This window comes from Ascaphus truei, chromosome 10, assembly GCF_040206685.1.
Source record: "Ascaphus truei isolate aAscTru1 chromosome 10, aAscTru1.hap1, whole genome shotgun sequence".
Taxonomy (NCBI): Eukaryota; Metazoa; Chordata; class Amphibia; order Anura; family Ascaphidae; genus Ascaphus; species Ascaphus truei.
Genome location: NC_134492.1, coordinates 10,573,353 through 10,589,634, shown reverse-complemented (window position 1 = coordinate 10,589,634; position 16,282 = coordinate 10,573,353). Strand labels below are relative to the sequence as shown.

The 16,282-nt window shown below is 42.1% G+C and overlaps 1 protein-coding gene across 3 annotated transcripts in view; it reads left to right on the top strand.

Annotated features, from left to right (window-relative positions):
• Nucleotides 1-16,282, top strand: part of TNNI3K (TNNI3 interacting kinase) — a 120,645-nt gene that overhangs the window by 28,591 nt on the left and 75,772 nt on the right. For all 3 annotated transcript variants that reach the window (XM_075615808.1, XM_075615807.1, XM_075615809.1), the window contains 10 exons: nt 1,574-1,718; nt 2,269-2,373; nt 2,706-2,800; nt 3,168-3,317; nt 7,619-7,705; nt 8,534-8,590; nt 9,551-9,643; nt 9,731-9,788; nt 10,569-10,763; nt 11,410-11,514. In XM_075615808.1, coding sequence (XP_075471923.1) covers nt 1,574-1,718; nt 2,269-2,373; nt 2,706-2,800; nt 3,168-3,317; nt 7,619-7,705; nt 8,534-8,590; nt 9,551-9,643; nt 9,731-9,788; nt 10,569-10,763; nt 11,410-11,514 — 1,090 coding nt within the window. The remainder of the gene's footprint in view (nt 1-1,573; nt 1,719-2,268; nt 2,374-2,705; nt 2,801-3,167; nt 3,318-7,618; nt 7,706-8,533; nt 8,591-9,550; nt 9,644-9,730; nt 9,789-10,568; nt 10,764-11,409; nt 11,515-16,282) is intronic.

Here is a 16,282-nt window from a genome sequence, read left to right as displayed (position 1 = left end):
CGTGGCCCTTGAGGACTGGAGTTGTCCACCTCTATGACATCTTTTTGTGTACAAGCGCTATGTACATTAATGGCGCTATATAAATAAAGACATACAATACAATACATAATATTGGGTTACGCAATCTGCAGCTCATTTTTGAACTGCACTACTGCTTAGGGTGACCAGATTTGTCGCAGCAAAATCCAGGACAAATGTCGCACATGCGCAGTCGCGCTCGTGACTGCGCATGTGCGAGCATCAACTGTGCATGCGCGATGAGCGTTTGCCGGTTGCTTATGCGCATTCACGATCAGCACTTGCCAACTGCTCGTGCGCATGCGATCCGAGCTTGCCTGTCGCACATGCGCACCCGGAATGCGTCGGTCACGCATGTGCTGACGGCAAGCGCCAGTAGAAAACTGGGACAGAGGCCTAAAAACAGGGACAGTCCCAGCTGAACCGGGACATCTGGTCACCCTGCTGCTACTGCTGGAGGGGCTTGTTATGCGTTGCTACTGTATGTAAATCAGTATTATAGATCAGGAGGATCAAGTCCAGTCAAGCCCTCCCCACTCCCCCAACAGGTCAGGTTTTAAGGATATTCCATCTTAAGCACAGGTGGCTCAAAGACTGAGCCTCTGATTGAGCCACTTGTGCTGCAGCAGGGACTTATTGAGTAACCAGTGCTGAAGCAGGGACTGATTTTAACCATTTGTGGTGAAATCTGGACTGATTGAGCACCTGTGCTGACGCAGGAATATTCCGAAAACCTGACCTGTTGGGGTGGGGGAGGGCGGGGGCTTGAGGAATGGAGTTGAGCGCCCCTATTATACATCATGTGCAAATGAAACATTCCAGATATGCACTTTCTGTGCTATTCAGTAAAGCTTATATAGGGGCGGCATATCACACACTCGTTAGTTCTAAGTCCGTTATCAGATCTTTACGCTAACTCATATTTAACATTAAAATGACATGTACATTTTTTCCAGAAAAGTAAATTAGAATATTTAGGAACGCAATAAAGCTGCAGTGTTTCCTTTCTTGGAAACAGGTGGGACTGTTTATAATAACCGTCCCCCTTATGCAGCCGGATCCCAAAGGTTAAAGGTTTTATTTATCACCGCTCTCATCCTTGTGCGATGTTTGCCATTTTAGGGCCAGTTGCACAGAGGTTCGTTATTGACTTAACGAGGTAACGAGGCATTAACCAAAGTTAATGCATTGTTAAGTGCTAGCATGTATCTGTATAGCTCACTAATGCAGTATTAAACGGCCTTGCGTTAACTGTAGCAACCATTAGTGCTAATCATATGCAAAAGAGGTGTTTTCCCTGTAACAACCTATTAGCACAGAGCTCTGGTATAGGTAACGCAGGGATTTAACCTGACATTAGTTATGTCGACACACACACACACACACAGAAACTCTTCTTTGCTACAGTCTCAAGTTGTTATATTCAGTACCACCCCAAACACGGGAGTGACCCCTGTGCACAAAAATGAATATATTCATAATTTAAAAAAAATTATAAATATTTCCTGCTGTCCAAATCCTTCTCAAAACTCTCCGTGTGTGAATCCCTACGTAGTTAATGCCCAAGATAACGAGGACCATGTTCCACTCCATTTCTGCTCACGGTTTGGACATCATGAAATAGTGAAGTATCTTCTACAGAGTAACTCTGACATTCAGCCGCATCTTGTGAACATCTACGGAGACACGCCGTTACACCTGTGAGTAGTGAACATGTATGGAGACACGCCGTTACACCTGTGAGTAGTGAACATGTATGGAGACACGCCGTTACACCTGTGAGTAGTGGTGAACATGTATGGAGACACGCCGTTACACCTGTGAGTAGTGAACATGTATGGAGACACGCCGTTACACCTGTGAGTAGTGAACATGTATGGAGACACGCCGTTACACCTGTGAGTAGTGAACATGTATGGAGACACGCCGTTACACCTGTGAGTAGTGAACATGTATGGAGACACGCCGTTACACCTGTGAGTAGTGAACATGTATGGAGACACGCCGTTACACCTGTGAGTAGTGAACATGTATGGAGACACGCCGTTACACCTGTGAGTAGTGAACATGTATGGAGACACGCCGTTACACCTGTGAGTAGTGAACATGTATGGAGACACGCCGTTACACCTGTGAGTAGTGAACATGTATAGAGACACGCCGTTACACCTGTGAGTATTCCCCGAGGACCTGTAAGGCCCTGCAACGAAATAGCAAAACTCTGACCGCTTTTTCTGACTTTCCCAATAGTGCTTGCTACAATGGGAAATCTGAAGTGGTTAAAGAACTAATTCAGTTGTCGGGTACAGAAAGTCTAACTAAGGAAAACATTTTCAGCGAGACAGGTTTTCACAGGTAAACCCGCATTTCCTTAAAGATACAGCACGTCCAATGAGAGGAGATACCATGGAACAGGGTAGCCAACTCCAGTCCTCAAGGGCCACCAACGGGTCAGATTTTAAGGATATCCCTGCTTCAGCACAGGTGGCTCAATCAGTGACTGAGTCACAGATTGAGTCCCCTGTGCTGAAGCAGGGATATCCTTAAAACCTGATCTGGCGGTGGCCCTTGAGGACTGGAGTTGGCGTCACCTGCACTAGTGATATAAATGTACAGTACATACATTTAGAATTGGATATTGCTTTTGTACTGTATAAAATATATAGCTTTGTTTCTTCATTTTACAGTGCGTGCACTTATGGCAAAAACCTGGAGCTTGTAAAATTTCTTATAGATCAAAATGTTTTAAACATAAATCACCAAGGAAGGGATGGACATACAGGTAAGCCGCGCAGAACTGTACCTTACCACGAGTAACATCCTGCAGCAGATCAAAAGGGCAACAGTATGAACCTCAAAACCAGCGCAAAGTCCTGGAACTATCTACGCTTCCTTATTCAAACAGTTACAGTCAAATGTTTCCTATCCTGACGTACTCATTTTGGGTTTTTGGTTTACACGAAAACTATTCACTTTGCAGATCCATATTGGCTATTTTAGAATATGCGTGTTTTTGTCACATTGTAGTTTGCTGTATAATACATCGCCCCGGTTATACCTTTTTCCCTTTCTGATGATACGGTGTCGCTCTATTATACCCATGTGATGTGGATCTCTCCTGCAGTGTCTTCTCTCCCCTGATGTTCCAGGATTACATTGTGCCTGCTATCATGGTCATATACGTCTTGTGCAGTTCTTACTGGATAACGGAGCTGATATGAATTTGGTCGCCTGTGATCCCAGTAGATCTAGTGGTGAAAAAGATGAGCAGACGTGTCTGATGTGGGCTTATGAAAAAGGTATAGAAAATAATCCTTAATAAAGGACTAGTAGACTGTTTGTCTTATGTTATAAACGCACTTTAAATAAGTTATGATGGGTAAAAAAGTGACAAAACCCCACCACCGTACAGTGTACAGCAAATAAAAATATCACTTGTGAGCACATTCACGTGTCTTAGACAGGTCTGCAACCCGGCTATTCCCCATTATCTCTTGGCATACAGTGCTTCCACTGCAGCTAGGGATTCTGGGAAATGACATGCAAATGAGCACACCGTGTCACCTTAGGCCTGGGACATAGAGGAGAAAACAGCACTGAGCCGCGCTCCTGCTCTGCCTCGCCTGCTCCAAAATGGTGCTTTTTTCTGACCTTGCAGGCGAGGCAGTGAGCGTGCTCAGGGGGCGGGGCGGAGGCAGGGCGGGGGCGGAGCAGAGGCGTGCCAGGAGGCGGAGCGGGAGACGAGGCTAGTCCCTCGCTCCCATTGGATGTGAGCGGTCACGTGACCGCTCCTCCGCTTCCCCGAGCGGCAAATTTGAAACCTGCCTGTCTCGGCAAAGTTTTTCAGCCTCCGCATGCATCAGCACGCATGCAGAGGGAGAAACTATAGCCGCGCTGATGACAGATGCAGGTGCTTTGTGCATCTGCTCAGCGCACCTCAGCCCGCCTTAGCGAGCTTAAAACTCACTATGTCCCAGGCCTTATAAGGATAAGAAGCTAAAGATGACGGTGTACTCATTTGCATGTCATTACCCAGAATCCCTGGCTGCAGTGGACGCACTTGTTCGCTAGGAGATAATGGGTAACGCAGGGTTGCAGACCTGTCTTAGACATGTGAATGTGCTCACAAGTGATATTCTTATCTTGTTATACAAAGAGCACGTAACACTAAATTAACAATGTATGTAAGAATGTATTAACTGCTTACCAAGAGAACTTTCACCTTCATTTTCTCCGATATAAAAGTTTAAAAAAAATGTCACAGACAATGTATTGTAACAAAAAAAAAGTAATAGAACTGCAGAGATATAAACATACAAGTAAATGCAATTATCCTCTTAGTCGCTGACAGTAGATCAAATAATATGTATTTTACCTCCCAGAGGCAAAGTGGAAAGTCAAACAATATGAATCATAAACTAATATCATAAATCCAATTTTTAGTATGGACAAGTCAAAGGCGGTATAATAAGAAACATGAAATATATTTTTTTCTTGCACACCCTGTTTATATGAGGAGCAGGGGAGTTATTAATTTTTCATTTGCACTTACCTCAGTTTGTTTGTCAATGTTTCTTCTAGAGGTGTATGTATTCAATGTATACTTATATGAGGGGATCTGTTCGGGGATTAATGTAGACCAGTACTGACCAACTCCAGTCCTCAAGGGCCACCAACAGATCAGGTTTTAAGGATATCCCTGCTTCAGTACAGGTGGCTCAATCATCCACTAATTGAGCCACCTGTACTGAAGCAGGAATATCCTTAAAACCTATTACAGTATTTCCTACTACAATCACTCTACTATTTCCGAAATCTGTCTCAGCGCCTCCCCTGCTGAAATCCCTCTCCTGGCTTCCTAGCAAATCCCACATCTCACACTCCATTCTCCTCCTCACTTTTAAAGCTTTACACTCTTCTGCTCCTCCTTACATCTCTGCCCTAATGTCTCGCTATGCACCATCCCAACTCTTGCTACTCAAGGATGTCTTCTCTCTACCCCTTTTGTATCTAAAGCCCTCACCCGCCTTAAACCTTTCTCACTATCTGCCCCACACCTCTGGAATGCCCTTCCCCTCAATACCCGACTAGCACCCCCTCTATCCACATTTAGGACCCACCTCAAAACACACATGCTCAAGGAAGCATATGAGTAGCTCCGTGGCTGATAATTAACACCTCATACATTAACCTTGGCCCCCTGCAGACGCACTTACCAGAACGCCCTCCTACTGTCTCTGTATGTTCTTCCTACCAACAAATTAGATTGTAAGCTCTTCGGAGCAGGACTCCTTTTCCTAAATGTTAATTTAATGTCTGAAGCACTCCTCCCCTTTGTGTTATTTATATTATTTGTTATTTATATGATTGTCACGCGTATTACTGCTGTGAAGCGCTATGTACATTAATAGCGCTGTATAAATAAAGACATACAATACAACCTGACCTGTTGGTAGCTCTTGAAGACTGGAGGTGGCTACCCCTGATGTAGACTATAAGGCAGATCCTGATATAAACTTCCTCTGTCCACAAGAAACACCTGGGCTTCCCCGTCATGCTCATATATTTTATGCTTAAACACAGAATATTAGTTAGGTTGGCTGCGAGATTCATAATGGTGCTAAATACCACAAAATTGTCATATGCTTGTGACAATAACAGATTTGCTACTACACCATGGTGTTCAATAGACAAGGGCTCCTGGGCTTGAACATAAGGAGAATCAGAACCTATCCCCTTTCTGTGGACAGGTACCATTATAAAAGGAATGAAACAGGAACGGCTCCACTCTTCAAGTAAACTACTAAAGGGATAGGGGTACTTTGTGTCCCATTATTGAGATGCTGCCTTATCAGGGATTTGCTCTAACCTCACCTTGACAAAGGCTGTGATTTAAAGACAAAACTTGGTTTAGTTTGGCACGTTAAAATGCAATATTCTTTAAGTCCGTGTGCCTTTATCTCCCCTTTTCTCTTTCCTGAACATATCCAGAATTAAAAATCAAAGATTGATTGTTGCAATACCGCAATCTTCAAGATATATATATTTATATATATATATAGCACCTAATTTACAGACCATTTGCATGTTATTTCTTATCAATATCTTCACTGTACAAACAAGTAATAGATGAACAGAAGAATAAACTTCTTTACCTTCCATGTATAACGAACTCTCATTATGAATATTTCCATCAGGTACAAATAGAAGCTTGTTATTATATACAGTACTTTAGTAATAGAGTGGATGAAGGAACAATACCTAGTAACAGAGCAGTGGTTTAGTACTAATATAGACTATCTGTAAATAAGCACACAGGGGGGAAGGTTTGAATGGGAACGCATGTGAGCAAGGAGGGAGAAAAGTCAGTGAAAGAAAGAAGAGAGAGAGCTTTAGGTACAAGAGGGAGAATAAAGGGAATTAAAAAAATAGCGTCAGAAGAGAGAAAAGGGAAAGAATGGTACAAGAAACAATAAGGGGTGTGTAACAGGGGTGTAATCCCTGTTCAAGTAATGTGCCTTTAATCTGGCAGTGTGGTGGTTAACTGCTGGTAGTCAATTAATAAACACCACCTGCCTGATTGCTTACAAAAGCCTGTCTGTTGAGACAGGAAGTGACTCCTTAGCTCTGACTGAGAGCTGACCTTTGGAGAGACAGAGGAGTGTTCTTGAGACTCCCAGGAGAGTCTGACCAAGAGAACACACATCTCTGGAGCTGACCGGTCTTGAGCTCTGCCCAGCATAGCTGATTGCAAGACACCAAATAAGACTTCTAAACCTGGATGCTGATATTTTCTGTGCACGCACGGGTGCGGTTCCAGGAGAGCAGGGAAGCTTACTCTACAGCAAGAAACAGATAAGACTTTCATAATTAAGAGACTGCTTATATCTGCTTATTTCATGCTATATGTTTTGGGGCTGCGAGACATGCTTGACTTATGGAGTTGTGAATTAATTGCATGGTATTTTCACTAGAGATACTCCCAAGTGAATAGAAGCTTTGTTCCCATCTTGTGTTTGGATGATTTCCTGATGAAAAGGAAAAGGCACAATAAAGCCTATTATAATTTCACCTTATAAAGTCTCCAATTGTGTACCTCTGTGAACGTCCATCTACAGGGTGGAAAGAAAGAGCAGACTTAGGCCCATGTTTACTAAGCGGTGATATCCCATAGGACAACATCTGGCTCTGGATGACCCTTTTTAGTGAGTGAGCTGTAAGGTGTCGTCTTGTGCAACTAGGTGTGTTATGGAATAGCACAGCCGAGGAAATATGGGTCATAATCGTGTAAGGCAGAAGAATAAAGAGACTATAGTATAATATCATGAGAAATTACACATTAAGGAAACACCAAAAATGAGAGAGAGAGGGGGAGAGCAAAAGGCGTATAGATTTAATAGAAATCGGAGGGTAAAGAATTGCTGCTGAACAGAAGAGAGAGAATGAAAATGGTATACTTTTATTCTCTTTGTTTGCGTTCACAAGCCCCACGTTGTGTCACATTTGTGTATAACCTGTGTGTCACCGACACAAGGTGTGCCACAAGAGTTCCAATGATGTGTTAAAATCTCGTAGAAAATCCTGTCTGCTTATTTTCCAGGTCATGATGGAATTGTTACCCTTCTGAAACACTATAAGCACCCTCAGGATGAATCTCCGTGTAATGAGTATTCTCAACCTGGTGGAGGTATTTAGCATCAATACTGTATTTTCTATTTATGGCACCTTAACATTATTCCAAAAGCAAGTACGTCCATAAAAGGCATAAAACGGTTTCTTATGAATCATGAACATTAGAGAAACGTGATGATTAGTTTAAAGGACGCATAGAATATTGGCTAATTAGTTGCTATTCCATTGTATTCTTAAAATGATTAAACATTGCATTATACAATCAGACTGCATTACAATGAAGCCTCTATCTGTTATTGTTGGTTCACTTATGCGTGCCCTCTAGGCAATCAAAATGTAATTTTGCTTTACTCTAATTTTATTTATGTCATTTTATATGAGAATCAGTTTATACTCCAATACATGTGGCGGGTAAGCTTCTTTATAACATCCTGCTGCTACTGTTTTACGTTTTCATAGGACAAAATATGCAGTATTTTGGAATTGAAAATGTTACCTTTTCTGATTATGATGGGATATGGTGCAGTGTCCCCTCCAAAGACTTCTGTCGCTGCCGGCATTAATAATTGTGATTCCAGAAAGCCAATGTAAATTGTGTTTTGTTTCCTTCACTTGGCAGTCTTACTTCTCTTGCAGAAGAGCACCTTGCTAGCACTTCATAAAGAATCCTTTATCAGTTCTCAAAGGTGCTATTGTAGTGGAAGTACAGAAGCAGTGTTGGTAAAATCAAAACATTACTAGAAAAATCGGTAGAATAAATATTACAGAATCAAGACACAGACATAAAACAAACTGTATTTAGTATGCTGCTCTATACTATAGAAAGGGGAATCAAATATTGACAGCATAAGCAAGGACTAATGCTCACTCTTTGTTTTGTTAGATGGATCTTATGTATCAGTTCCATCTCCTCTTGGGAAAATTAAAAGCATGACTAAAGGTACTGTATATTTACAGCAATAAAAACTAAGTTAATGGAAGTGCTACTTTTTTATTTTATTTGTTTCAATGTGGCATCTTCATTCTCTATTACAGGGGTGGGCAACTCCAGCCCTCTCCGCCTGAGCCACTGATTGCGCTACCTGTGCTGAAGCAGGGATATCGTGAAAACCTGACCTGTTGGTGGCTCTTGAGGACTGGAGTTGCCTGCCCCTGATCTAATACTTCCGTTGTTAAAAGTGCTCTTGCATACATGGTTGATCCTTCTAGTCTAGTCTTCACAATGACTTCATAAAAATATTATTTTTGCAGGCTACAATAAACATGAATGAGTGTAATTAGAACTCAACCTAATGATCTCTCTGAAGACTGAATGAGAAACATATAACCCCCCCCCCCAATCACCTGCGTGCTATACATAACTGGAACCATCTTGGACGCTAGGCATATACTGATATGCTGACTGTAATGTGCACTCAAAGTTTTGCTGAGGCATGCAGCATTAAATCAGCATGCACCCTCGTTTACAGTGTATTTACATTCCAAACAAACTATTCTAATTCCACTGAGACCTACACTGTGTAAAATAGGCTCTATATTTATCAAGTGTCCCAGTCTTGGACGATCTCCTCAAGAAGATGTTAAACATGCTATACTAATTCTTAAGTGCTGGCTCTAAAACATGGTTGTTTTCAAACTGCCTTCCCTGTACAACTAAATGTAACATACATTGGCATAAATATTACATGAAGTCTTCTCCAAGTGGATTGTGATGAGGTGCTCACTGTTACAGCAGCAGATGCGTTTAAGCATAACTAGCCAAGAAAACATGTTAGAGCACCGACTGAGTGTGTCGTGGGCAGGATTCCAATCTGCAATGAGCACGATTGACCATTTTTGAAGAGGGCATGTCATTTTGTGTCACACTGAAAGTCTTACATTGCCACGTTTTGTTTTACAGAAAAGGCAGACGTGGTTCTCTTACGTGCCGGCCTGCCCTCTCACTTTCACCTACAGATTTCCCAAATTGAATTTCATGAAATAATTGGGTCAGGTAAAATAAAAACCATACCTATTTCTGCTTTAGAAAAGTACAGTTGAGGAGTTTGTCAAATGAATGCCTGTTTGTTATTTGCTTTAGGTTCATTTGGAAAAGTGTACAGAGGAGTTTGTAGAAATAAAATTGTTGCAATCAAAAGGTAAGCCTGATAAGTTTGGTATATTATTGTACATGGTGTTCATTATACAATTTCACGTTTTATTTTATGACGAGTAGAGATGTGCACATTTTTTTGCCGGATTTAATTCTGCAGCGGTTCGGTCGGTTCCTTTGGTCCGCGGATCAATCTCAAAAAGGGCAATTTACGGTTTGCGGATTTATTATTATTATTATTATTATTGTCAATACATTCTGCAACCCATCAACTGATTTGCAGAATCCAATGTGAGGGTTCAGCGATCCGTTGGTGATTCTTAAGAATCTGCAAACTGCTGGTTGCTGAATCCGCGGATTGGATCCTGCAAATCCATCAAAGCATTGTATCCAATGGCGGATTTTCATGAATCCGCGCAGATTAAAACCGACCAAATCCGTCATGATTTTACACCGTCAAACAGATTTTGCGGGGGAAAATGCGATAAAACCCCGGAAACGGATTTGGGTGGATTTGCCCATCTGTAATGAGTACTACACCAGTACTTTAGAGAACAATAGATGAAATGGCACATCTAGTTAGAAAGATACTGTAGAGAAATAGAGCCCTGTGCCACAAAACTTAGTCTAAACAACTGAAGGTCATTTGGACAAACGTGAAGGACAAAATTAATATACAGAATGAGTAAATGGCGCATTTATTAACTATATGATTGTGATACAGGAATTAATATATAAATTACGTAGAAAGCGTTGCCAAATAGAAGTTATTTGAACACTGATTTCTGTAATATTTCTTGGTTCTTTCTTGGCTTATTCTTGTTAGATACCGAGCAAATACATACTGCTCCAAGTCGGACGTGGATATGTTTTGTCGAGAGGTCTCCATTCTTTGCCGTCTCAACCACCCGTGTGTGATTCAGTTTGTCGGTGCTTGTTTAGATGACCCAAGTCAGTTTGCCATTGTAACCCAGTATGTCTCCGGAGGCTCTCTTTTCTCTCTGCTGCATGAACAAAAAAGGTAACTCAATGAGCAAAAATATAGCATAATAGGATAAAGTATTACTTTCTGGGGTTAAACAGACGGGTAGCATCACTATTACGATAAAATTATATTTTATTAACGTTTGTATATACAGGCATACCCCGCATTAACGTACGCAATGGGACCGGAGCATGTATGTAAAGCGAAAATGTACTTAAAGTGAAGCACTACCTATTCCCACTTATCAATGCATGTACTGTACTGCAATCGTTATATACATGCATAACTGATGTAAATAACGCATCTGTAACAGGCTCTATAGTCTCCCTGCTTGCGCACAGCTTCAGTACAGGTAGGGAGCCGGTATTGCTGTTCAGGACGTGATGACAGGCGCATGCGTGAGCTGCCGTTTGCCTATTGGGCGATATGTACTTACTCGCGAGTGTACTTAAAGTGAGTGTACTTAAAGCGGGGTATGCCTGTACTCCACTTAAGAGACACCTTAATTGTGGAAAACTCACCCATTTTGTTTTTCTGGATACATTAAAACCATTTCCCTTGCTTCCTTCACAGTTTCAACGTACAGTAAACTTCTTTAGCACTTGAAAATACAATATATCACATGAATACATCATAAAACAACTGCATGTCAAATATAAAATGCTGCATGTATTTATTACAGGAATCTGGACCTTCAGTCAAAATTAATTATTGCTGTAGATGTTGCCAAAGGAATGGAGTATCTTCACAATCTGACCTGTCCCATCATACATCGGGATTTGAACAGGTACCCCGTGCAAGGATTTACATGTGTAACTTGCAGCACTGCATCTTTCTTTGGATATTGCGAGCAGGCCACACTATCTGTCATGTCACAAACTTTTTGCCTTGCGCCCCCCTGCCGGTTCTTCTCCCCCCCCCCCCCGCTCACGCCCCCCTTACTGAGTCTGAAGCGTCACATTACGTTCATGTGTCGCCGAAGCGGACTGAATCACGGTAAGGAAGTTGCAGAGGCTTCGCGCGCCCCCCAGGCATTTAATTGAAATGCCTTGGGGAAGAGCGTGGGGCCTCTGCGACCGCCATACCCCCACAAAAAAACTTGTGCCCCCCAGTTTGCGCACCCCTGTGTTAAGTATTAATGTGGGACGTTATAAGCACGGTAGATTTAGGACCATATGCACGAAGAGGTGGTAAGTGTTAAGGAACCGTACAGTCTATTCATTTGATAGGGCTATGAGATGTTTTCTGGCGTAGCACTCTTTACTAAATTTGAGCCTTAATGTCTTCTAGTGGTCCTCATTTCATAGGCAAACGTGAGGTGCAAAGCTGTGTGAAAGGATCCATCATGAACACAGATTATTTATCCTAGAATTAATTGTATGTAGCCAGGTCATCCGATGGCTACTATTCTGCCCTTGTACTGGCAGTAAGCACTGGTACAATCCGGTTACCAGTAGTTGATATGGGGTATTCCCCCTCCGAGGTGCTGCACTTGAGTGACAGTGGGAGGCGGTGACATCAGGCCTGGGCATGACCAATCATGAGACAGACCTGGTGCCCTCCTCCTGGCTGTACTTAAGGGCAGGTACTGCTCAAATTTGGGAGTGCCTCTACCCACTTGAGAGTGGCAGGTCACACAGCCAAGGGCCTGATTATTGGGCCTAATCTGGTCCTCTTCCTTTCGGTGGTGAGTGAGTGTGTACTATACCTCTGCCTCTGCTAGAGGGACAGGGAGGAGCTGGGACTGCTGCGGTGTCCATGGCCTGTAGTGAAGGTCCAGGTACCATCCTTCAGTGAGAGCTGTGAGACTGTATCGGGCAGAACCCTGCTTTATTACTGTGCTGTACAGTGAAGACAATAAACCGTTCCTGTTGTTATACCCCCTGCCTGGTGCGTGACCTTACTGGGGGGAGATATAGTAGTTTTACCGTGGGAGATCACCTTCAGTTCCCTGGAGCCTACGGCAGATGGAGGCGCTACACTGCTAATGAGATATGTAGGGTATGAACCCCAGAAGCCTAGTCCTGTGTCCCCACTACCACCGACGGATGTCTCAGCCCTCCTGTTACCAGCAGGTATATGCACCATACACCGTAGTAATGACCAAATCTCCCACTGGGTGGGAGAAACACCGTTACATGTATAATGGTTTCTAAAGGCAGAATAAAACCAGTTTTTCTCTTACCGTTTGTAGTCAGGCTTTCAAATGAACGTATTCTGCCTTGTAAAGCTTGTGGGTGATGCACAGCACTGCAATACAATGTAACAAGTTGTAAGAATATCCTGTATTTAAATTAGTACAATATGAATATCGTACATCAAATCCATAAATACAATTGTTGCTTTCTGCCTTTAAGTGGAGAGTAGCAACGTCCGAATGTAGGCACTTACTATGACCTCTGAAAAGTGCTTCAAAGTGTCTGTCTCCGTCCTTAAGTCGACTTTTATCAAGACTAAAATGTGCAACCCCAGTCATTCTGATAAATGCTATGTGTCAGGGGCAGCCAACTCCAGTTGTCAAGCGCCAGCAACAGGTCAGTTTTTTTGGGATATCTCTTCTTCAGCACAGGTGGCTCATACAGTGGCTCAGTCTTCCACTTGTGCTGAAGCAGGGATATCCCTATTACCCGGCCTGTTCGCCCCTGAGTACTGATGTTAGCCATCCCTGCTATATGTGAATATTTACCTAATAACTGTGAACTTCAGAGGCAATCAATTCAAAGTTCCACGGGTACATGGTGTTGAATGTGGGTGATTGATTGATTGCATTTTGGTTTGACCAAAATCCAGCAACTATTCGTATCTTTGGATAATTCTTTAAGTTCGTTTTAAACATGGTGGGCTGAGACCCGGGGGAAGGGGTGGGGGTTGATTTCTCCTGCCTTCTCCATTCTGTGTGTTCAACAAGAGTTTGCAATGCAAGCCCCCGCTCCCTCCCACTTCCCTTATCTTTATTGGAACTCTGATAAGAGCAGGGCGGGCTGAATGGTAAAGAGAACTTTTGATTGACACGCACTTCCCCAGCCATTGTCATTTCTTAGTTAATTTCCAAAGGAATAAATACAGTCAAATCTTTTCTTTTCTTTTATAATTGTTTCAATAAATATCTCTCTTTCCTAACTCTGTGCAATACTGTATGCTATTTTCCTTGTATCATAAAATGTTACAAGGCTAATGCTAGTAGAAGAACTCGACAAAAAACGGATCTAGTGCAGTTCCCTGTGTTTAAAGTAATAGGTAAAAGCTAAATATTTGACTCAAATAAAGATTATGCTGCATAAGGGCCCATCAGTTGGGTGTCACGTCCTACTGCAGGCCGTCCCATCAGATGAGCAGTTCTCACCGCACTGGCACACATCCATCCATCTTTTAGATGGGAATTGCCATGTCACATCTAGATGATGTCACATCTGCTTGGACTCCCCGCGGAAGTCCTCTTTGCCAGGCTAATGCTTTCTCAGTCATCAGGAGCTAACCAGCAGGGTTATCACAGTTGGTATATCACCTGTTCGGCTGCGCTTATAGTGCCGGCGACATGACGGTTGCTGGAAAATCAAGTGGAGATGACTTCCAGTGATCGCGACCCGTCCGTCGCGCCATCACGTCGCGCTTTATGCACACGAGACAGCGGCAATGCATTGTCATACTGCTCATTTGACAATAATGTGATCTATTAAGGGAAGCCAAAGAATATGTGAACTCTGATATTAAATACAGGAGGGGGTTGTGTTTTAGGCATGCAATGGGTAGCTATGTAGATAGATAGGATTATTAACACTTTAGTTACCATACCAGATATAAATGCAATGCCTCCTTGCACATTATCGTTATGCAAGGGTTAAAGAGGCAATCGAAGTGGCACTTTAAAAAAAATCGTTTTAATATACGCAGCCTTTGATTACCTTTATTGAAACAGAATTACCTAAACTGCCGATCGATTCGTTCTCCAGTGATCGATCAGCAAAGATCCTTTTTCCCAAGGTTCACTAAATGGCCGCCTTTCAGTTTCAATCAATTCTTCAGTCAGGGTAACCCAGCAGCTACAATGTTTTCTTATATTACTAAGGTAACATTATCTACTGTTACAGTTTGCAGCTCAAACTGCTGGGAATATTGGCATCAAATAACAAACAGGGAAGTGTTACAAAGATCTTGCACTGCTGGAGACTTGTGTTAAAACCTGCTATAGAAATCAAAGGATGCTCAGTATATTTAAACTCATAACAATGGCATGAAGAGTTAAAAAATATTATTTTTTAAATGTAGTACTGTAAGTATTATTCAATACTACAGAATTGATTTTAAAAAGCAACAAAAAAAATACACACACATGTAGGATATTGCACGGATTGCCTCTTTAATAAGTGATTTTATATGTTTGAACTTTTCAACCCAGAGTTTCTAAATACTGTAGGTGTTCTATATGGCGAATGCCTCATAGATTGCACAAGTGGGCTGTCCAAACGATAATTTACCCGATAAACGCTCTTCTGAGTTCATTGAATACGGGGCGAATAGTTCCTCACGCAAAGAATTAGGAGAAGACGGCTTTGGCAAATAGTCATAATAGGCATCATTTTGTGCGAAGAAACTGCAGAAGCTGCTTCTCCGTGGTTAGGGCCCTTAACCCATTTCTATCTAGTTACCTACAGTAAACTTGAGCCTTAAAATATATACTACAATACGATAAAGATTTCCCTACATGCCACTCTTTGTGGCTGGCTATGTGAAGTCTGTAGGAATTGAGGGCTGTACACAGTGCAGTCAGACACTTTGGACTTTATAGAAGAAGTCACTTTGTTTTTCGATTAAGGATTTGATGAAAAATCTCCATGTCAGAACCAACACGAACTGTTTGATACCCGGGGCATGCAGTGCACAGCAATATCCGATTCAGCTGAAACTCCGAACCACAGAACCTTCTATAAGACCATTACATTTTTACGACCAAATTTATCATCCTGTGTCTTTGCAATATTTGAATGTAGAGATCACGGAGACGTTGATTTGTGGAAGTCCTGGTTGGGAGAGCTTGCATTTTATCCAGCCTGGAAACCATTATCTGAAAAGAATGTGTTCTTCACTTGGCTGTTTTCTCTAATAACAACCGTTCTAATATCTTCTGCGTCTGTGTTGAGATTGCCAACACTTTTATTCCCTTTCTGTTCTGCGTACTGGGCTCCTGTAATAGTTCATTTTTCCTTGAATGTTTTTAACCTTCTGATTCTACACGGATCAATTCCAACTATAAGAACAATTAGCATTTTTCCGTTCCTATTCTGTTTATTTGCTGTATCATTTAAGCCTTCATGGCCTTTATTGTTTGAGAGCTTGAAAAGCACATTTTCTTTATCTTCAATTTTAGATTATGTCCTGGCTAAGCAGTAGCAGCCGCCATGGGATGCTTCGGGAGTGATAAACTTCCCCACATGGATTCGTTTAATGGCCCCACAACAATTTAATGTTATCAGTAACAAGCTCTTTGTCTTTAAACGGTACCAAAAGCAATATTTCTGCATTTGTGACAGGACGGAAAACATTAGAAACATTACAAT